The sequence below is a fragment of the Notamacropus eugenii genome, chromosome 5 (genome assembly GCF_028372415.1).
Source record: "Notamacropus eugenii isolate mMacEug1 chromosome 5, mMacEug1.pri_v2, whole genome shotgun sequence".
Taxonomy (NCBI): Eukaryota; Metazoa; Chordata; class Mammalia; order Diprotodontia; family Macropodidae; genus Notamacropus; species Notamacropus eugenii.
Window position 1 is genome coordinate 399,361,513 of NC_092876.1, and position 23,505 is coordinate 399,385,017.

General features: G+C 36.0%; 1 protein-coding gene across 7 annotated transcripts in view; it reads right to left on the reverse strand.

Moving 5' to 3' along the window:
* JADE3 (jade family PHD finger 3) overlaps positions 1–23,505 on the reverse strand; it is a 189,133-nt gene that overhangs the window by 38,823 nt on the left and 126,805 nt on the right. For all 7 annotated transcript variants that reach the window (XM_072614543.1, XM_072614539.1, XM_072614541.1 and 4 more), the window contains one exon: positions 6,122–6,279. In XM_072614543.1, coding sequence (XP_072470644.1) covers positions 6,122–6,252 — 131 coding nt within the window. In that variant the 5' untranslated portion in view covers positions 6,253–6,279. The remainder of the gene's footprint in view (positions 1–6,121; positions 6,280–23,505) is intronic.

Genomic DNA, 23,505 nt, shown 5'->3' on the forward strand with positions numbered 1-23,505 from the left:
AGCAAGTCCTTTAAAAATGAATGCATTTTTAACATTGATATTCTAGGGGCTAGGTTGGTAAATAGAAAATAAACCATAAAAATATTATTCCTGGCTCCTGTATCTTATGAAGAAGCAACCTTTCAAGTAACTCACTTAGGTTTTGATTAATATTTTTAAGTCAAAGGTAAACAATATGTATTTGCCATAATGACTCCATGTAGATCATATATCTTCATAGTGTTGCCTATTTCCAAGTAGAACCAACAAACAATAACTTTACTTCTATAAGAATCTTAGTGGAGTAGCAACTGGAAATTCAAGGCAAAGCCAGAAGACAGTATGCCAAACTTGCTACTTGACATTGTTTAGACATTTATAACCTATATCAAAGTGTTTGTTGTCTTGGAGAGGGGGAGGGAAGAGAGGAAGAAAAATTTGGAACTCAAAATCTTTCAACAAAAATGAACATTGAAAATTGTTTTTACATGTAATTGGAAAAAATAAAGTACTATTATTAATAAAAATAAGATACTTTGTTCAAAGTCACAAGAGGGAATGCAGTCTTTAGAGGAGGGGATTTTTTTACCTGGGAGCCATGAATGTGGTATTTAAAAATATATTTTAAAAAATGTATTTTAATATATTTTGCTTCCTTTGCAAAAGAAATTCCATAAAATTAACATTACCAGAACACACTAACTTCTAGAAAATAAAACAAATAAAAAAAGTGCAAATGAGTTTTTTCCCCATGTATTGGTCAACTGACTTTCTAAATGTTGGAGATGAGAATGAGAATCTCAATGAGAATCACAATAAAATCTGTAAAGTAGGCTGTAGTGTTATCTAAGCTGGTTTCTCAATTAAGTATACAATGCTATGGGCAGAATATAAAAGGCCCTTATAAAAGAATACAACAGAGGCACCATAATCCTCTTTTGTACCAACTAAACTAAGTAAAGGGAAACAGTGTAAGGAGGCTTAGAAATTAGGTAGGGTCCCCCACAAAGTCTCTACGTAGAGCAGGGGTTCTTGACCTTTTTTTGTGTCAAGGACCCCTCTTTGACAACCCAGTGAAGCTTATGACTCCTCCTTAGAATAATGGTGGAGTTGGTTTTTTTTTTAAATAATTGAAGGAATTCCAAAATTTCAGTTAGGGATTTTTTAAATTAAAGATGCCATTTCCCCCCAGGGCACTCTCATAGAGCCTCTGAAATCTATTCATGGGCCCTTTGGAGCTAGGTGGAACAAGGACTACCACATAGATAAACACTGGGGCAGAAAATGTATGATTAAAATAAGCCATAGGAATTACATAAATACATTTATATTACTAAAAATCATGTATTAACCAAAACATAATTCTTTGGAATTTATTTTTTAAACTATTAAGGTGATAGAGGAAAGAAAGCCTTATAATCCTATTATTTAAGCTTCTGGTATCTAACTCTACGGATAATTAAGCATGCAAATTCTGTTATGGGCAATGAAAAAAAAAGAATAAAATTTCCTATCTTTAAAGTCTTACAAAGTTTCCCTAATGAAAAAACAGCATTTTTCACACAATATCCATGAACCCATACATGTGTAATTATGAGTTTGACAAGTATTTCTTTAAGGTAAAAACTCTTAAAAAAAAAAAAGCACATAAAAACGAATTTCTGAGTATTTGTTTACTCTAGAGCATGTTTTTTAGTTTACTTTCCCCCCTTCCTCCAACTTATCTTTGTCTTTCATTATGAGAAATGGGGAGCAGGTTTCAGTTCCTAAAGAAACCAGAGGTTCTGCTGTTCAAATTTACTTCACCATTTTGTAAAGCAGCAAATAAAGGGGCCATGAAATGGAAGATACTTAATGAGAAAGCCTTTGTGTCAAGTGAAAATAAATAGGAACTATTTCCTGAAAAATGAAACTAAAACATGCCAAACTTCCCTTTAAGAGGAGTGACAATTAGAAAATACTGTAAAATCTTTTATAAACTTTGATCCACTCTCAATCCAATCGGAACAAGTCAAAATAGGAATACTACTAATAAGCAGCGGCAGCAACAATGATTCACTATTAGAGCACAAGGATTCTTTTCCTGACATTTTGTAGAACTCTTAAAATAATGTATCACACTTGCTATCAATCACCACCCCCTCTACCAGATTTTAATTTTGTCATATTTTCCCAGTAGAAATGGGACAATCACTGGTAGAAAGCATAATCTAAGAAATGTTCAAACTCAAATTTGCATTTTGTCCAGGTTAACTGGAAGAGACCAAAATAAAACAACGCAGTTTTCAACTGTTCTTTAGTTTGCAATGCTATTTTTCATTCTCTATAATCAACTACTCTTGACCCTGCCTCATTAAAGATTTTTGAAGGCAAGATTAAAATAAATTTAAAATCATATTTTAAATGCATAACGATCCATGCTTCCTAGAAAGATGAGAAGAAATAAATTCTTAAAGTGAACATTTCATCATATTGGGTGAGGATATAAAAGTAGATGTCTTCAGCCTCAAATTCTGAATTGCTGACTTTTCTATTTAGTGATTAATTGAAAACAAAAAAACTAAAGTAATCACTCTGGTGATGGATGCTATTTTTCTTTTTAAAAAATGTAGTGGACTTTAAATCCATCCTCTTTCCATACTTTTTCTTTTTCAAAATTAAAAGGTAGTAGTGACATGCTGTTTATATAAAAAACATCATTGTGCCTGTCTTTTAAAAAGAGAACCTACATTTTATAGCAAGAACAAAGTTTTAGAGGAAAAAATGACTAAAAAACATGGATTCTTACTTTGGGAGGGAAGGGCAATTTTCAAAAAATGCACACCTTCATCAATAAGAAGTTTTTTAAGAAAATCGGATGGCCTGAAGGAAGTGAGTTTTTTAAAGAAAGAATATTTACAAAAGACGTTGGCAAATAGTTACATTTTACTGGGTCTAATAATGTGCAGGAGAGGTGGATCAACATAATAGATGGAACTGTGCTATGTTAGCATCTGTGCACTATGGATATCTTAGGAATCGCCAGGGCACTTAGACATGTTACTCATGGAGTTGTCAATAACCATAAATTTCCTAGCGTATAATTCCCTTAGGTGCACTAGCACTTGACTTGTTATTATCTAAATTATTTAGAAACCACTTATATATGACATTATAAAAACAACTTAAACAGATACAATACTTGCCTTCTAAAGTTTGTAGCTTAAGGCACATCACAGAAACGTAGACCAATATAAAAAGACATACTTGCACTGATGGTGCCAAAATGTGTGTGCAAAGGCATGTATGTATGCATGCATGTACATATGTATATACATATGCATGTCTTCTGGTCCAAGATTGTTTTGTTGTATTACAGGGACTAAGCAATTATACATTGTTAGAATGGCATCTGAATATGGAAAAAATATGGACATGAAAGTTCTAAATAACAATAATTCTAATACCATATTAATATTTGTATGTCACTGTTTTTCAAAGCATTTTCATGTTTCACATTTTATCCTCATAATAATATCTGTGAGACAGCTACAGAAGGTATTATTATTACTGTTGTTACTCTTCTACCAATAAGAAACGGAGGCACAGCAAGATAAAATGATTTCCTCAGGATCACTCAGCTAGTAACTGTCAGAGTTGGGACTCAAACTCAGATATTCTGATGGCCATCACTGCCAGGATTAGAGCCTAGGAGGTTGTCTGATCCTCAGTCCAGCATTCTTTTCATTATACCATGCTGCTTCCCTAGGTGTGTTGGGTAGGGTTTCCAATATGCTCAAGATGTCTTTAAGGCATATCCATGTAATAACTTGAAATGGACATTTTTTAATGCTATTGTCTGGTCAAGAAGAATTCTTTTTGTCCCCTAAGGTATTCATTCTCTAAAAACTAAAAGCACATTTTCAAGAGTTTACAATGCTCTGTCTAAGTAAAGAGAGAAAACTGGATATATTAGGTAATATGCTTATACCCATTTATGGACCCAGAATCTTCCACTTCCACATTCTTTCACCCATGTTATTTATTTGTTTATTCTTTCAGTCACCACCTATCACCTGACCCTCTCCTCTACTTATTTGTGTGCCCTATTATGCTTTTCACCTCTCTTTTTTTCCTCTCTTTCCTGTTCCTGTCTCCATCCTCTCACTGCCTCCCTCTCCCCTTTCTTCTCTTTTTTCTCTGTGTCTCTGCCTATCTCTGTCTTTCTCTCTCCCTCACCCCTTGGAACTTTATTATTTCTGTGTTTTGTCCTTTTTGCTCACCTTGCATTTTTTTTCCTCTTGCTACTTCCATAATGGCTGTAGCCAATACAAGTTTCCTTCTGGCCAGCATCCAGAATTCCTTCCCTTTCCTGACCCCACAGTTACACTGATGTTTACTCCAAACAAGTATTGTTTTAATTGGAAAGTTGCTTGCACCCTGAGCCTTTCCCTTCTTGCCAGCCAAGTCTTGGCTTTTTCGTTCTCATTGCTAGGCGTGAGTCCAGGTTTCTATTAGAACACACACATGCTTTCTTTCCTGATCCCTGCACATCTTCCATACAGCTCAGGCAACACACACATACCCATTATTGAGATCCTGGGAGCACAGACTGGCAATACAGAGAAGGAAAAAAATTGCTTGGCAGCAATGTAGACATTAGGGAAAAAAATGTTTACAGGAATCATTGATGCCTCAAGTATACAATTATGCAACATGATGACCTCAGTGAAATGTAACTAGACCATCAAAATATCACCAAGTTTAAATGTGGAAGCAATAGCCTATGAAATTAGTCTCAAAACCCTTAAGGTGAAGATGTTACTTCCACAATACTACATAAGTACTGAGTGATGGCACAAACATTATTTGTTTTACCTAATGGTAATCTTGTTTAATGGACCTCTGCATTCTTTCATGTGTATAACTGCTAGTTTCTTTGATGGCAATGCCACTAGGCAAATTCAAACTTAGTTGTCCTTATTCTCAAATAGCTACTAACAACTTCAGACCAGTCTCCAGACGCTGTGAACTAGCTTACAATATAAGCTTAAATAAATAAGACTGGCTTTGTGAATCACCCCAGAAAGATTAACTTCAACTCTCTGTAGGTTCCAGAAGTCTGGACAAGGACACAAAAGTCAGTTCTCCATCTCTTACAGTATCTGAATGGAACTTTCATGTGACATCCTACCATTTTAAAGCCTTGTTCCAAAGCCTAAGAAAAAAAATTACAAAGCTAAGTTTGACTTTTATGAATTGAAGACGATGTGCTGGGCAAGCTAGGAGCTAGACCTGTGAATTTTGAAAATCTAGATTTTCCAAACATGAAGCTTAAATCCTTTAGTTTAGATTAGGCCTTAAGGAAAGAATTAACAGCTTTACTGTTTATAGTGCTACCCTTCTTACAGATTCTTAAGATACTGTTAATTCTTTCTCTATGCTCAAAGCTACAAGAAAACCAACACTATACTGGCTGACAGAATCATGATGATCTTCCACAAAATTTTGGAACATTACACAGTAGGACTATGTCTTATAGCATAATTCTTATTGTTTTATCTCAATTTATTTTCCTTCAACAGAAGGGGAAAAACAAAAAAAAAGAATAACAAGACAAATTAACTATCAAGAAGTTCATATATTTACTAACAAATATTATATAAACATTGTTTTAAGAAGGGGGAGGTGAGGGACATAAATATTTATACAGTACCACCAATGCATCAGGAATCACATTAAGTGCTTTACAACTATTATCTCATTTGATTCTAACAATAACCCTGCAAGCTATCTGTTGTTATTATTTCACAGTTAATGAAGCTAAGGCAAACAGATTAAGTGACATGTTCAGGGTCCCATTGTCAGTAAGCATCTGAGGCTGGATTTGAACTCAGGTCTTCTTGACTCCAAACCTAGCACTCTATCTACTGTGCCACCTAGTCGCTTCAAGAGTTGCTTAAAAAATACAAATGTAAGGATGGATGTTAATGTTAAAGAGGAATAATTTCTATAGGAAACAGAAACATTTCAACTTACATTTCACCAGTCTGAAATTTGGACTATTTAAAATGGCAAAAAGCTTTACGTCCTCAGAGCAACGTGCCCTTAGACAGACACAAAAGCTACTACACCCTAGTTAAATGTGCAAGCATGCAAATACCTGAGAGAAGGCTGTGGAATAGTGTCTGGACTGGCTGGTACCTGAACACCCTTTTCCCATTCTTCTTTCCAGGTATCCGCAAAGAGGTAATATTCATCTGGGTTAACATGATGTGAATCTGGGAGTTTCATGGCACTGATGAGGTCCTTCCGGAATACCTATGATGAAACAGCAAACAAAACGAAAGAAAAATGATCATGTCACTGGGGAAATAATGAGGACTGCCTTAATATCTTCCATAGAAACATTCCTAATATCATGAACAATATTTAATTGCAAAGGATTTGAAGCATGGGTGTATATATATAACCTAGCATCTCCCCTACATTTTACTATTATTTTTTAAATTCAATTTTTTTTTAATCAACAAAAAAGTTCTTCTTTCCCTCCCACCATCCCCTACAGAGAAAGAATGAAAAACAAAACCCCTGTTGCAAACATATAGTGAAGCAAAATAAATTCCCACAATGGCCTTGTTTCTCCCCTCCCCACTAAAAAAAAAAAAGTCTCAATCTGCATTCTGAGTGTATTACCTTTCTATTTAGAGGTGGACACCCCTCTATATTTTAGGAGAACTTTATAAAGAAGGAGGTACCTTCTCTAGTGGATACCATACATATGAATACCTAGTCCTTTGGGGAGTGGTGGTAGGATAAAAAATAGTTTTCACCAAATCTGGGCTACTGCTAGGAAATAAGAATGGTTTTTACATTTAGAAACAATAAAATTTTATTTACAAATGTAAAAACTATTCTTAGCTTATACAAGCATTCCGACTCCTGCTTTAGAGCATCAAATTTAATATGTATTACACTAAATTCTGTTTCTACTTCTGTACCTCCTAGTTTTTAGCTGGGGGCTCCAGGAAATTCATTCATTCTTTAAACAAATATTTGTTAAATATTATGTGTAGAATGATTCATTTCAACAAGCATTTATTAAGCACCTACTATGTGCTCTGACCAACAGAACCATTTTCTTAATTTTTGTTAACCTAACTTCCGTGAGCTCTTACTAAAAAAAACAGATGTTCTTATTTTCATATTTAATCAGCAAGCGTGTAATAAATGCTTGCACTTTGCTAAGGCACTGGAACCATGGGAAATACAAAAGAAGAATAAGACTCACAAGGAATCTGCTCACAAAGAATGCACATTCTAATTGGGAAAATAAGACACACATGAAACACTAAGAGGACAGTCTAAGATAGGACATGTTCTTTGAAATAACAAGGAGATTTCAAGTATTTTGGTTGAAATTTCAGGAAGCTGGTAGCAGAAGATACAAGGCACTATATATGGGTTGTCTGCTCTAGCATATAGAGTAAATGGTAGTTGCTGTTGCTCATGATCAACTCTTTGTGATCTTGGCAAATTTCTTGGAGTGGTTTGCTATTTCCTTCTCCAGCTCATTTCACAGTTGAGGAAACTGAAGCAAAATGGGTAAAGTGACTTGCCCAGCTAGTAAATGTCTAAGGCCAGATCTGAACTCAGGAAAAGGAGTCTTCCTGGATGTAGCATCACCTAGCTGCCCCACAAATCGTAGAGCTCCTTCCTATTCTCTGTCACTACCATTTCTAGGGAAGACTTAAGGAAGAAAATGCAAATCAGATTTATCAAATGTAAGACCTGGATGAAACTTCAGAGATCATAGATTTGTTTAAAGTTATATAGACAGGTAGTGGCCACAACAGAAATGGAATATAAAGCTCCAGGTTCACGTGCTAGCAGTCTTTCCACCACATCTCTCTCTCTCTCTCTCTCTCTCTCTCTCTCTCTCTCTCTCTGTCTCTGTCTCTCTCTCTCTCTCTCTCTCAAACCTTTAAACTATTGCAAATTATGAGAACCCCAAATGACACTCCCAGAGCTCTGAGTTATGCCAAAGTGGAAGGGATCTTTTGCTCCTTTTTCCATGTGAAGCAAAAAAGACTCTGGGAGCTCTTTTTACTTATTCTATCAGAGCCAAAAATCAAGTCTACAAGAAAATTTAAAAGATTTCAGGCCAAATTGATGACCAGGTGCTTACCCATGATATAATTTATCGCTGTACTAGTCTTCTCTAAAATTGATTATTACTGTATGAAAAGGATACAAGATTGTATTATGAAACTGAATCTGAAAATTGCACAGTTAAGATTAAGTCTCTTATGTGATGCTAATTATATTCATCATCTGTAATCTAATGAGCTGTCATTGATTTACTTCTTCATTTCACACTATAATGATTTAATGAACAAAGCTGAAATTCAGTTTTCGTTATTCATACAGGAACACTCTATTTGCTCATTTGGCTAACAAATTTTAGGAGCACTTGCTTGTATTTAGTCAATAAAGATGACTGAAAGACTTTTGAACCAAAAATAAGAGTCAAATACCATTTCTTCCACAGTTCTTAGTTCAGTGACTTGGTAAAAGTCATCCAAATCAGTAAGAGCTAAGGGATCTTTTGAAGTCTTTGAGAGGGATTGTAGAGTTAAATTTCCAGGGAGCCTTGCTCATCATGAAGAGTCATAAGATCCAATCATTTGCAGCTTGGTTGGTTAAACCCACTTTGAGGTACTCTTGAGTTACACTGTGAATCCCACAACTCCCAGTTTCCCCAGGAATACTATTAAGCCCATGGCCATCTGTTATGGTGCCCCAACTGGCAAATGAGTGGAAAATTCAACATTTTCCATCCCACAATTTGTTGGTTCCTTGTGTAACGTATAAGAATCTATTGTTTATGAACAGATTAATTGTCTAGGAAGTGGGTTAGATGCAACTAAAAGTGGTGCATTAAAGTTCTTCTGAGAAAGGAGAAAAAATTGGAAACAGAGCATCCAAAGCTGAGAATCTGCCTTAAAAAAATTTTTTTTAAATCTCCAAGGCTGTGAATTTCATAAAGGAAAACCTGAACATTATACTGATGTCTCAAGTCTTTGTGCAGTTTTAAGCTTCAAGAGTTTAAAATTACACTAAGACTTTTGGGACTGCCTGTGGGAATACCCACTATAGACACAAAACTTGCAAAATCTTACATAAACAGAACTAGTATACTAGATATATTCAGAGTAAAGTTTCCTCAAGGATCATTTAATCTAGAAAAAAATAGATCAGATAATTAATTGTTCCATTAAGCAAAGGCTTTGAATACCAAGGTTTCAAAGCAATACAGTATGGGTAACTTTCTTTGTCTTTGTAAAGAACTGGTGTCTATTGACACCTAGAAACAAGCTATTCTACCCCCAGGGTCTTGAGACTTTTTTCTTTCTAATCCTGCTGTGAAAGTCATCTATGTTACTGATTACATAATTAATTGTCCCATTACTGAGTCTCTTTCAATTACCAAAGGACCTGTTGCTAATCAGTATACTTCCTTACTTTGTCCTGTCTTCCATATTAGGCAGAGACCTCTTTTATAAATTAAGGGGCACAAGCTCCCTAACTGATAAATGGTCAAAGGATATGAATAGACAGCTTTCAGAGGAAGAAATCCAAGCTATGAAAAGCAATATGAAAAAATGCTCTAAACCACTAATAATTAGACAAATACAGATTAAAACAATTCTGAAATTCTATTTATACCCATCAGATTGGCAAAGTTGATAGAAAAAGGAATATTACAAAGAAATATGACAAATACGGGTGAGGCTGTAGGAAAAAAAAAAGTGACACTAGTGCCCTGCTGGTGGAGTGTGAATTGGTGCAGCCATTCTGGAAAGCAATTTGGAACTATACCTCAAAAGTTGCTAACTTAATTTTATGTAGTGACACAACATACCCCAAAGAGATCAAAGAAAGAGGAAAAGAACCTATAAATGCCAAAAAATATGCATGACAGCTCTTTTTGTGGTGGCAAAGAACTGGAAACTTGAGGGAATACCCATCATTTGATGAATGGTTGAACAAATTATGGTATATGAATTAGATAGAATAGAAACTTATGAAAGACAAGGAATAAGTGAAGTAAAATAGGAGTGGACTGAAGTTGAACAGGGGTGAAGTGAAGTAGAACAGGAGTGAGGTGAGTAGAACCTAAAAAATAATTTATGCAACAACAATACTGTAAAAGCAAAAGATCCTAAAAAACTTAAAAACTTTGATCAATGTAATGAGCATCCAGGACTTGATGAAACATGCTATTAACTGCCTGACCGAGAGGGGATAGATTCAGGGTGCATACTGAAACATGTTTTGGGGGTGGGTATGGCAGGAAATGGACAGTGAAAGAATTTCTTTTTTTTTTTTTAATTTGACTAGACATTTGTGATTTCAATGAGGGGGAGGGGAGGGAGGGAAGGAAGATTTTGGTTAATTTAAACAAAATTGAATTAACAGCAAGTTAGGTGGCATAATCAATTATATCCTGTATGGAGTCTCTCTTAAAGTTCCCAAAGGAAACAGAGTCTGTTCTCCCAACTCTTTTGGAGTTCTCAACTTGAGCCTCAGTACGTATTCTTAAGCAAGTTTTACCTTACCTATGGCACCAACAGGCAAATGATGCAGGGTAAAGTTTAATGGCTTAGCCAGTTGAATTCAACTGAACCCAATCAAGCCCCAGTATACTCTAGTGACTGAAGAAAAAGGAGATAACAGGCAAGTGATTACTTCCTTTCTGAAAAAAGATATTGTTTCAACCATTGGCTCCTGCAATATCCTATTTTGACAGTTAAGACACCTGGCAAGGATGTTTTATTGCTTAAGAATTGAAACAATTTTGAATTTTGTGGTTTTTGCCTACTTTCCCAGTAGTTCCTAATCCTGCTACTTATAATGTCTATTATTTCACAGTTGCTAATCTATACATTGCATTTTTATCTATCCCTATTCACCCTGAGAGCTAGCATCTGCCTATAAACCTACTATCCAGTATACTTGAACAAGAGTGGCACAAATCCACGTTGAATTCTCTTCCCTCTTTTCACAGATATCAAAGAAAAGAGCTAAATGACCTACGTTCCTCAACCACACAATCCTTGATGAGCACATAGCTGAATATTTTTCTTGCCTCCCTATCCCCAGAAGATGCCTTCCTTGCATCTGTTTCTTATCCTTGACTCCCCACCTCTCTTTCTCATTGATTGAGGCAATTCATAGAGTCTCTTGCCCAAGCACTGTGTCCTACATGGCAAACTACTGCCAAGGGCATTGGCCTGTGCCTCAGTTGTTAAACTTTTAGAGATATTTAAGTTTAACACTTTAATCTTGGTACCCTGAGAGTAAGTCTACCTTTACAACTGTTAACCAGCTTTAGGATAATATAACTTTCCAGACCCTTTACCTTATATTGCATGAGAAGGAAGAAGTAATACTTGATATAAACTAGAAATACAGAGACAAATCTTAAGTGAGATCTAACCTATTCTGGATTAGCCAGTGATTATGTGTTTTGGTCCTCCTCCCAAGACTCTGATCATTGGTGGCAGATGCCCCATTTGTTGAGGTTTCAGAAGCTCATATTTCTCAACACTCACTATTGTTGTTTCCCATTCTGCTGCTGCCATCACCCTTTAAAAAAAGATTAATATCCCACATTTTTCCAGCGCCTGACAATAATAATGAGAACATTTATATAATGCTTACTATGTGCCATGCACTGTACTAAGTGCTTTACAAATATTTTCTTAACAAATATTTTGATTCTCAGAAAAACCCTGTAAGTGCTACTATCCTGATTTTATAGTTGAGGAAAGTGAGTCAAACAGAGGTTTAAGTGACTTGCCCAGGGTCACATAGCTATTGGCTGGATATCATGTTATGAGCAGGTGATACCACATTGACCGTATGTCTTGTACTTAACTTGCCTATCTATCCTCTTCCTCTCTACTTCCTTGCTTCCCTGGCTTCTCTCAGTCTTAGTTTAAGTCCTGCCCTCTGCAAAAGCCTTTCCAGGTTTTCCTTAACCTTAGAAGACACTCTCCAATTATCCTTTTTCTACATTACTTGTACAGAGTTGTTTGCAAGTCATTTTCCCCATTAGATTTTGAACTCTTTCAGTTGGGATTGTTTCTGACTTTTTTTTCTATCCTCAACACATAGCCCAGCACCTGGCACATAGCAAGTGCTTTTAAAACCTTTGTTGACTTGACTTGACTAGACAGAACCAGACCCTTCTACTCTGGGTATGCTATTCACACTTTGTATGAAATACTAGAAAGTAGTCTATTGCTAAATGTATTCCCTGCTCAGACTACTGAATTGGCTGCATTCACCACAGCCTGTACCTTAGCCTCAAGAAAATCTGCCACAAGGACCTAAAACATTTCCAAAGGACTCATGATGCAAAATGCCATCCATACCCAGAGAAAGAACTATGGAGTTGGAACATAGAATGAAGCAGACTATTTTCTCTTTTGTTATGTTTGGTTTTGTTTAGTTTTACTCATGCTTTCTCCTATTCTTTTTTATTTCTTCTATGCAACATGACTAATGTGAAAATGTTTTTTTAATTTTTTTAATTTAATTTTATTTGTTTTCAGTGTTCTACAATCACTTCCATATATCTTAGATTTTTTTCCCCTCCTTTCCCCCCTTCCCTCCTTCCCTCCCCACTCCCTCCCTGAGATGGCATACAGTTTTATATAGGTTCTACACAAACATTCCTATTAAATACATTTTGACCTTAGTCATGTTGCATAGAAGAATTAAAACAAATGGGAGAAATCATAAAACAAACCAAAACATAATACAAAAGAAAATAATCTGCTTCATTCTGTGATCGAATTCCACAGTTCTTTTCCTGGATGTGGAAAAAATATGTTTAATAAGAATGTATGTGTATAGCCCATATAAAATACATGTCATCTTGGGGAGGGGGAGGGGAAGGATGGTGAGAAAATTTAAAACTTATAGAAATGACTGTTGAAAATTGAAAACAAATAAATAAATTTGAAAAAAGAAAAGAAAACCCACCATATTTTACAAAGATTCTTGCTATGCTTGTGGTGTTCTACATGATTGCAGAAAATTTTGGAAAGGAAAGGCTACAACTCACTTGTGTAGGAGCCTATATTTAGAATAGTGTTTTTGTAAGCAGCTTTGTTAGATGGTTTGCAGTTGGCTTTTGAAATTGCAGCTCACCAAACTACTACTGATGAATTCTCGTAGAAGTGCCCTGACAGATTGGAGCTTCCGGTAATCATAAAAAGTTATGGCCAAACTTGGTTGCTCTAAGAAGCTTCCCAGAAAATATTTTTAAAAGTAGTTGATGAAGCAAAACTAAATCAATAAAACTAAAGGGAAATACCAGGAAGGTCCTCCACCCCAACCAACACTGCACAAAAAGATGGCCAGAAGCCGGAAAATAATAAGTGGGGTCTAGGCAGGCAACTTGATAAATGTGATCGCTGTTAAACACAGCCTGGAATCTGTGAGATCTTGGCCCTGGACTTTAAGAAGCACAGCAGGAAACAAAGGCAGTCTCTGGTAGATCTCCACTGCACAAGAAGATGGGGACACGAGTCTGTGCAGGATACCCTTCAAGAGTCCCACAGCTAGTGTAAACTTCTGGAGTCATGTCAGGGCTATGGCAGGAGAAAAAAACAGCTCCAAGGTAGAGGGAGATGGTGTGGTACACTGGCAACCTATAATGGGAGGCTCTCAAAGGATTCCTGAATCCATCATGATTTCTAATATTCAGTGGTTACACGAGAGGCTCAAGAAGAGAGAGAGAAGTCAGTGTGATCTCTGATACATGGTGAGGCCCGGTCATAGCTGGAGCAATAGATTAAAAGTCAACTCTAAGTTAGGAGTTGTATGAATAGATGGAGGTGGGACTGAGGCTAGTGCCTACATTGGGTGATCAAAAGATGAGAGGAAGAAGCTAGCAATTGAGGCAGCAATGGATGGAGCCTAGTCCCAGCTCTGGGCACAAGGAGGAAGAGGAACAGAGGGAGGAACTAGTCCCCCATCCAGAATCATGGCATAATAGTAACTGAGAGCGTGGCATTTAGATTGCAGAGGGGACAAGATCAAGGCCAAGACAATTCATTCAAAACTTCAAGAGAAGGCAGAACTTGACCCTAGTACAAAGTCTGGATCTAGGAACTGAGGCTGACGTTATGACTTAATAGAAGAAAACTAATAAGATGAAGAAATATTATGTATTGAGAGAAGCCTAAGAGATAAACCCAGAAGAAAAGAGTAACTCTACAATAAATACTTATAGAAATTTGAGGGAAAGCATTTTATCCACAGGGGTTACAAGTATACATGGAAGAAATTGAGTAAAAGATCAAAAATTGAATTAGAACTGCTGAGGAAAAAAAATAGATGGTTAAGTGGACAGGGAACTGTTCTTGGAGACTGGACCTTGGAAAATAACTAGCTATGTGACCCTGGAGAAGTCATTAAAGCTCCTGATGACTTAGTTTATTCATATCTAAAATGAAGGAGTTGGATTCCTTCATCTCTAAATTAATGTTCCTAGAATCCTGAATAATAACAAGGTAGAATAGAAAGTATGACATTTCACCCAAGTAGTAAACTCCCTAAAAAAGAAAATGAAGGAAACAGTAGTGAATGATTCAGTGAGGTAACAAAAAAAGTTAGAACAAGGTTATGACTGAAAAAAAATCAGAAGAACGTGCAAGGTAGCTATCAAAAACAAATAAACTGGGGAAAAGATCAAGGAAAGATAATTTAAAAATCAATGGATTCCCTGAAAACCATAACCAAAAAATCTCTGGATATCAAAATTTAAGAAATCATAAAGGAAAACTATCCAGATTTTTGAGAACCAGAAAGTAAAAAGAAAATTAGAAAGAATCCAATGGTCATTTCCTGAAACTAAATTGAAAATATGAGAAACATTCTTGTCAAAATGTAGAGCTTCTAGGCCGATTCCAAGGGGACTCCCAACCATACTAGCAAGGCAACAGCCAGAAAAGAGTTCTTTTTCCCCACCAGGGGATGCCCCTCACCTGGATAGGCAAACAAGGGGATCACTAGGTCCCTCAAGGCATAACAGTATGGCAAGGGCGTCTAAGATGCAGTAGCTCATGGTGGGGCGGTAGTTATAAAATTAAAATAATATTTTTACATAATTTATTTGCATATTCAATGTCATACAAATTAATCCAGCAAAGGGTTAATCTACTGAACTAGAAAAAGCAGTAACAATTCATCAGGAGGAATAAAAGGTCAAGAATCTCAGGGGAAATCATGGGGGAAAAGTTGGAAGGAAGGTTGTCTAGCAGTAACCATATCTCAAACCATACTATCAAGCAGTAATGGGAAAAGTAGACTGGTGGTATGAATGAGGTATACAAGCTACAGAAGCCAATGACCACATTGTTCAACAAAACTAGGGTAAATGACTATGGTGTAAGGACTCTCTGGGAAAACTGGCAGAAATTAGGCTTAAAGTCTTATACCTTCTACCACAAGGAGTTTCCAATGCATATGTAACTTAAAATATAAAAGGTCATATCATAAACAAATTAGGGAACTAAATAGGGATTTTTACAACTATAGACAAAGAATAAGGTATAGCCTTATTTATAGCATTCCCAGCCCTTCTATGTTCCACTATCTCTCATAGAGGTGATCATAAAAGAAAAAATGGACAGTAGTACAATGTAAAATTAAAAAGTTTTTGTAAAACTCAAAAATCAATGCAATTATAAGAGAATTAGAGAAAAAAAAACTTTACAACAAATTTCTCTCAAAAAGGTCTGATATCCCAGATATGTATGAAATTGATACAAATCTGTAGGAATAAAAGTCATTCCTCAATAGATAAATGCTCAAAGGGATGAATAGTCAGTTCTCAAAAGAAGAAAAACAAGCAATCAACAACCATCTAAGATTCCACTTCATTTCCATTGCATAGTCTATGATGACAAATAAAGAAAAAGACAAGTGTTTAAAGGATTATAGGGGTACAGGCCACCAACAGTGATTTAGTGTACTTGTGAAGTGACTCAACTATTCTGGAAACAGGAGTTAAATGTTGGAAAGAAATGCAAAGAAATTTTAGAAGGACTTTTTATGAATTTAATGAGTACAAGAGATGGAGATTTAAAAGTTGTCGTATATGAATATAATGGAGTACTGCTGTGCTATAAGAAATGAGTAACAGGAAGACTTCAGAGAGTCCTGGAAAGACTTATATGAACTGATGCTGAGTGAAAGGAGCAGAACCAGGAGAACTTTGTACACAGCAACAACCACAGTGTGTGAGGAATTTTTCTGGTAGACTTAGTCCTTTATAGCAAAGCAAGGACCTAAAAATTTCCCAATGGACTTTTGAGGCAAAACTCCTTCCACATCCAGAGAAAGAAGTATGGAATTGGATCACAGAATGAAGCAGACCATTTACTTTTGTATTATGTTTTGTTTTGTTTTATGGTTTCTGCCATTCATTTTAATTCTTCTATTCAACATGACTAAAATGAAAATGTACTTAATAGGAACGTATATGTAGAACCTATATAAGATGGCATGCCATCTCGGGGAGGGAGTGGAGAGGGAGTGGGAGGGAAAAAATTTAAGATATGTGGGAGTGATTGTAGAACACTGAAAACAAATAAAATAATTTTTTAAAAAATGGGAAGTTGGACTAGATGATCTCCAAAGTCCCTTTTAGCTCTAAATCTGTGATCATGTAATTAAAAGATCATAAATAAATATTTAAGGAAGACTTGGGGAAAAAAAGAATTATTTGTACCAAATTAACCAAAATGACTTGACTGAAAAATCAGAATAAAACTCTCATTTTTTTCTTCCACATCTACTATGGTTTTTGTGAACCAGTAAAAATCTGTGTGGCTGCCCCCAGATAATATCTCATTTGATTCCCACAACAATCCTGGGAAGCAGATGCTATTATCACCCCCATTTTATAGATAAGGAAACTGAAATAGATAGAAGTTAAGTGACTTGCCCCAGGTCACAAAGTCAGTAAATGAGTGAAGCCAAATTTGAACCCAAGGCTTCTTGACTCTAGGCCCAGAGCTCTGTTTACTGTATAACTTAGTTGTTTCTAGGAGGGACATTTTTAATTTAATTTTTTTCAGTAAACAAAAAAATCTATTTTCTCTCACTCAACAGACATTGAAAAAAACAAAACAAAATTTTTGTAACAAATACACAGATTCAAGCAAAACAAATTCTTACGTTGGCCATGTCCAAAATATATAAATGTCTCATGCAGTGCCATGAGGCAATCTCCTCTCTCTCAGAAGATGGACAGAGTGCCTTATCAGTCCTGTGAAACCACAGTTGGTCATTACATTGATTAAAGTTAAGTGTCTCAAAGCTGTTTATCTTTACAATGTTGTTAAATAAATTGTTCCCCCAGTTCTGCTCATTCTGCATTATTTTGTACTAGTCTTCTCATGTTTCTCTGAAACCATCATCTTGATCATTTCTTATGCTAAACATTCACATAACACATTTTTTTCAACCATTCCCCAACGAATGGGCCCCTCTTTAATGTCCAGGATTTTTTTCCCACTCTAAAAAGAGCTGCTATAGATATTTTTGCACCTATGTATCTTTTTCTCTCTTTAATCTCTTTGAGGTATAGGCTGAATAGGAGTATCCCTGGGTCAAAGGGTATGTACAATATATATGATAACTTTTGTGACTGAGTTTCAAGAAGAGAAGCTTTTAAAAGTCCTCATAACCTATTTTAGTGGCAAGGAAGTCCTTGCTGTGGCCCCTGTTACACTCTGGAAGGCTGGTGAGGTCTTAGGCAAGAGATAAGGTCCCATACTATTACTAAGGGTCATGGGGATAGAACAAGAGTTTCTATAATTCACCTTCAAACCCTCATTTCCTCTCTTTTTCTCTTCCTTTATCTTTCTTCCTCACTTCCTTTTTTCCGTCCTCCCCCCAACCCATAATTTAGAATTGCAGCGTTCTAAATTGGATCCTTCCAGAATAGGTTCGACACCTTTCTGACCTCCTGTCAAGTCCACTTGGGTGGGGGTGGGGGAGAGGGGGGGAGAGGAAGGGAGAGGAGAGGTTTAGACATGACTCGACTCCTCCTCTCAGAAGGCAGGAGTAATAAGGCTAAGCTGACTTCAGTGGAACATAAATGATAAAACACTCAATCTAATATAACAAAACAAGAAACACAGCATTTATACTGAAACATTCCAACTGATGGCTCATGACAGAATAACAGAATAACTCAAAACCTCAAATGGATTTATGACTTCATTGATTCAGGAGTTCCCTTCAATGATACAGATGTCCATGTATCCAGGGCATCTTATAGAATGAAAAGTGTTAAAATCAAACAATCACGCCTAAATGCAATAAGCAAATTATCCTACTTCCCAACTTGAAATTGTGACTAATAATACAAACTAAATCTCCCTCCTCTGCTATGCCTACTTCCATTAGGGAAGATTTAAAAGGAATAGAACGATCTGAACAACTTGGGGAAAAGAGAGAAAACATAAACATGCTGATAGAATCGAGCGCATTTAGGGTTAAATAGCTACATGTCTCTGAGATTCTTGACTAATTTAATTTGAGAACTCCATAGTGACTGAGTTAAGTCTAAAGGAAAGTAAAACTTAAGTATGATCAAATCATTCTTTCTACGAAGAAATGCCACAAAGATATCTGTTTAAAAGATGTTTTTATCAAAAATAACAACAAAATCCTCAGTGTCCTAGATTAGCTGAACTGAATTAGAAAACACTGAACTGACAAAGTCATTTTGACCCTCAGGCAATTTTATTTTCAAGTACCATTGAAGTGAATTTAATTTTCTTCTCTGGTGAAAAAGTGGTGGCAGCTGAAACCTGCAAAATTATGATTCATATGAAAGGACAGAACTTTGAGAAATCCTGTTTAAGAAAGGTTTAACATACAAAGTCTAATATTCTTTATCCCTCCTACTCATAAATAAATCTAATCATTTTCCAAAAGTGATGATCTACAACAGGAGTTCTTAACCAATTTAAGGTCATGGACCTCTATCTTAGTCTAATGAAGCCTATTATAACTGCAGTTTGTTGAGGTTCATTGTCCTACAGGCCTCCCTGAACCCTAAGTGCTTAGCTCCTAACATCAGGATAAGAAATTCACAAGAAAAGGAAATTCTAAAATTCAGTTAGAGAATGAAAATCAGATACAATCTCCCTCCATCTAAGTTCTACGACTCCTTTAAATCTGTCTGTGGACCCCCAACTAAGGTACCCCTGAATTCTATAGTGTTTAAAGCTGGCAACTCATTAAAACATATCATTTGTTGTTTTAACAACTAAAGAGGCATTATTTACTGGTGCCAAAAATTTAAATTTTAACTATAGGCTCAATGGAAAATAGAAACCAATTTGTCTAAGTAGAACCATGTTTTTCCTCTTAATTATGCCAAATATTGAATAACTTAGCAGAAGTATATAATGTCATATCTGTCATGCCTTTGTACTTGATATAACCACTTATAAAAACCTGCTGTGTATAGTTCTGAAGTGGCTTGCAAAGTCCTCTGCATATTTACTAAACAGCTCAATATTCATGCATTTTTGTTAGATTGACTCAGAGGCCCTACACAGACTGATGAAAAAAAAAAGCCCATGGAATATGGCTCTCATCCATTATTTTAGAAATACTAAACCATTAGGGAGGAGAGCTTGGCTATGGAAGCTCAAGCGTCTCCTGTAGCAGGTACTCAAATGAAGTGACACATATTTTTCCTTAGCCGTTTTGCCAAAACAAATGAGACCAAAATCTGTTCAACTGCATAGTGATTTTCTTTTCTTCCTTTGTAGGAATGTCCCTTCAGGCTGGTTACAATCGTACAGAACAGTCCTTTTAAGGACTGTCATCTAAATCTCATACCTTAGCATGAGTGGTTCAGTATTGTACAAGGCTTCCTGGCCCCTAAGTGCTTAGCTCATAACACCCAGAAAAGAAATCTTATTCGTGGTGTGAAAGACGTAGGAATAGAAGCCCCAGCTTCCAGAAAGAAATCTGAACAATCATCTTAAGCATTTTTGTTGCTTTGTTCAGTTGTGTCCCACTCTTTGTGACTCTATTTTGGGTTTTCTTGGCAAAGAAAATGGAGCGATTTTGTCATTTCCTTCTCCATCTCATTTTACAGATGAGGAAACTGAGGCCAACACTGTGACTTTCCCAGGGCCACACAGCTAGGAAGTATCTGAGGCTGGATTTGAATTCAGGTCTTCCTGATACTAGACCTGGTCCTTTACTACTCCGCCACCTAGCTACCCACCTTAAACATATAAAATTAAAAAGAACTGAAGCTTTGGTATTAGGAATTAGGTGTGTGATTATACTTTTCAATGCTCTAGACCAGAAGCATCAAAAACTCTGCCAAAAGGCCCTACTGTGGCAGAAACCAGGTAACTAGGAAATAGTTAACAAGATTAGTAAAAATACAATAAAGTTCATATAATGGTAGTTTGTGGTTTTCTAAGTCAATATACTGGCCACAGAGATCCTTTATATATAGTTTAGTGGCCCCACATCTATTTGAATTTCACATTCTTGCTCTAGGCAACTGTCTTAAGACTTTAAGTTACAGGAGAATTGCTGATCTGCATTGGCAGAAATTTTCCATACCTGGAGCTCTCAAAATGAGCAAAATCAGAGGTCTAACCTATAACCCTCTACAACGCACCCTCCATCCCTTCCTATGAGCAGCATCTAGATCAGGTATTTCATGGTCAAATAACTTTTTGCAATAAAATTATCTTCAAAGAGATTGTGATGTCTCCTTGTTTTTGAAAATGCATGCTTTTTTCATGGGAAATAATGGAATTCTAGGAAAAGGGAGAATGGAATAAGTATTTATATAGTACCTACTACATGCCAGGCACTATGCTAAGTATTTAACAACTATTATCTCATTTGATCCCTACAACAATCCTGAGAAGAAGGCGCTGTCATTATCCTCATTTTCTATTTAAGGAAGAGGCAAATAGAAGTTATAAGTATCCTGCTCAGGATTACACAGCTACTCAATAAGTGTCTTAGGCCACATTTCAAAAATAACAACAAAGATTTTCTGTGGGGTCACAGTGACATGCTTTTACTACCTCCTAGGACAGAGGTTCTTAACCTTGTGTGTCATAGATGCCTCTGGCAGACTGGTGAAACTTATCTTTAAGTGATTAAAATAAAATATGTAAACTGCAAAGAAAAACAGTAATGAAATACAGTTGACAAAGTATTAAAGAAAAATAAAAAGTCTATGCACTTGCAGGTTAAGAACCTCAGTATAGTAAGAACCCTGAACATCAGTCAGACCCTAAACTCTTAGAAGTCTGAATGCACAGAAGTTCTATAATCAAAAGGTTCTTTCAATACTCAGTCTCTATCAGACCACAATAACGAAGACACTTGACAAATAAAAAAGTTTTCGTTTGTTCCCAAATTAAAAATTACAAACAGGGAGCCACAGACTTCTACAATGAAATCATAACCTTCTAGGTAACTGAGTTGAGGATTTTTTTAAGTTACCCAATTATGTCTGTTACTGAACACTTCTGTAGTTTCCCCCAAAAGTCCCTGAAAGTTCCTTTCTGCTTATAAGATCATATATAGTCAAAAGGGGATTTACAGACTAATGCCTGGTACCAGAGATATGCATCAGTGAAGTCCAAGACTGTGCTCATCTTAGCCACTTAGAAAATCAGCAAAAACCAGGAAGGTTTCTTTATGAATTCAATTAAAACATCAATACTTAACCTGCCAGGCTAGCAAAATGAATATGCCCTTCAGAGAGATTTCCTTCTTGCTGAATCAGGATCTTTTGGCTGTAACATACATCCTAGACCACTCTGCTAATTGTTTCCTAGATGGTCAGCTACTCAAAGAAGTGGTAGCCTTATGTCTACAATATTTCTTAGAGCTAGAATGAAACTTTTATTTCCCTGTGTGACACAAAAGAGAATCCTACTTTGTCCATGTGTTGGGGCAATTACAATTCATATTAGCTTAAAGCTTAAAATATTTAATTGACTATAAAATGAATGTGTTCACGCAGAAAATAACCATGAGAAAAGCAACAATGCTTTTTTTCTTTTGAAAGGGAACATTTACCTTTATTGCAGTTTGAATTTTTATTAAGAAAAATCCTCCACAATGAACCATTCCCAATACTTGTTCACTAAAATGTACAAAAGAGCTCTCCTTTCTCCCTTGTTCCCAAATAATATTTATCTATGTATTTTAACAGCATTAGAGTAAAATCCTAATATAGCACAAAAACTCCATTGAATCATCCTCTACAAAAAAAAAACCCGAGTCAATAAAGAGATGGGAATCTGATTGTATATTCAGCACTGTGCACCCATTGTCCCTCAACTGTATTTCTCTGAGAGCAAGATTGGTGACTGTAATTAATTTGAATCCTATGGTATTTTTATATTGTTTTCACTATTATCATATGTCTACTATCCATGTCAGTTGGTCAACAGTCAACAAGCATTTAAGCAGCACTGAACATGTACTATGCATGGTGCTAAGTGCTGGGGATACAAAGAAAGGCAAAAAATACAGTTGCTGCCAACAAAGGATTCATATTCTAATGGAAGAGATAATATGCCAAAAAATGTACATACAAGATACATACAGGGTGAATACAAGGCAATCTCAGAGGAAAGACTCTAGCAGTGGGAGTGGGGGAAAGGAAGGTGACAGTGACTAGGAAAGGTCTACTGTAGAATGTAGGATTTGAGTTGTATTAAAGGGTGCCAGATGGTGGAGAGAAGTGAGGAGGGAGAGAATTCCAGGTATGAGAGAAGGAATTTTCTTGCCAAGTACCATCTCATAATAATAACAATAAAAACTTCTATTTATACTGTACTTCATGATTATAAAGAGCTTTGTAAACAATGTCTTATTTCATCTGTGAGGCTGTGCTGCAAAGATTATTATTTCCATTTTATAGATGAAGAAATATGCTCACAGAGGTTGAATTAACTTCTCAAAGATTACACAGCTACTTAGTTGCAGTTTGGATTCAAACCCAGGTCTCCTGACTTTAAGACATAGCAAAGAATAAAGTATTCCACAGAAGTTCATTTTCAAATAAATGTAACATTCCTGTAAGCACTAAAAGGTAAAAATTTTAATGATTTTTGATGAAAACCTTTCTTAAATGCATTACATGCTTCGCTGACTTCTGAAATTAGGTGTACGGAAGATAATTTAACTTTTTCTTAATGGCTCAGGATCATCATCATGAACATCAATTTCTATAATGCTATAATATAGTGATGCCCTTAGGGTATATGGAGGTATGTGAAGCTACTTGATAAATAGCCTTAGACTGTCATGCTTTCTAAGTTTGGAGATCTCCTTTAAATTTTTTTCCCCTTCCCTCTTTTGATAGTATTAAGCTGCTTTCACTGTGTTTGCCTTTAGCATTCTCATCCCTTCAAATTTGCTCCTTCTAATGCCCTGTGATTCTAG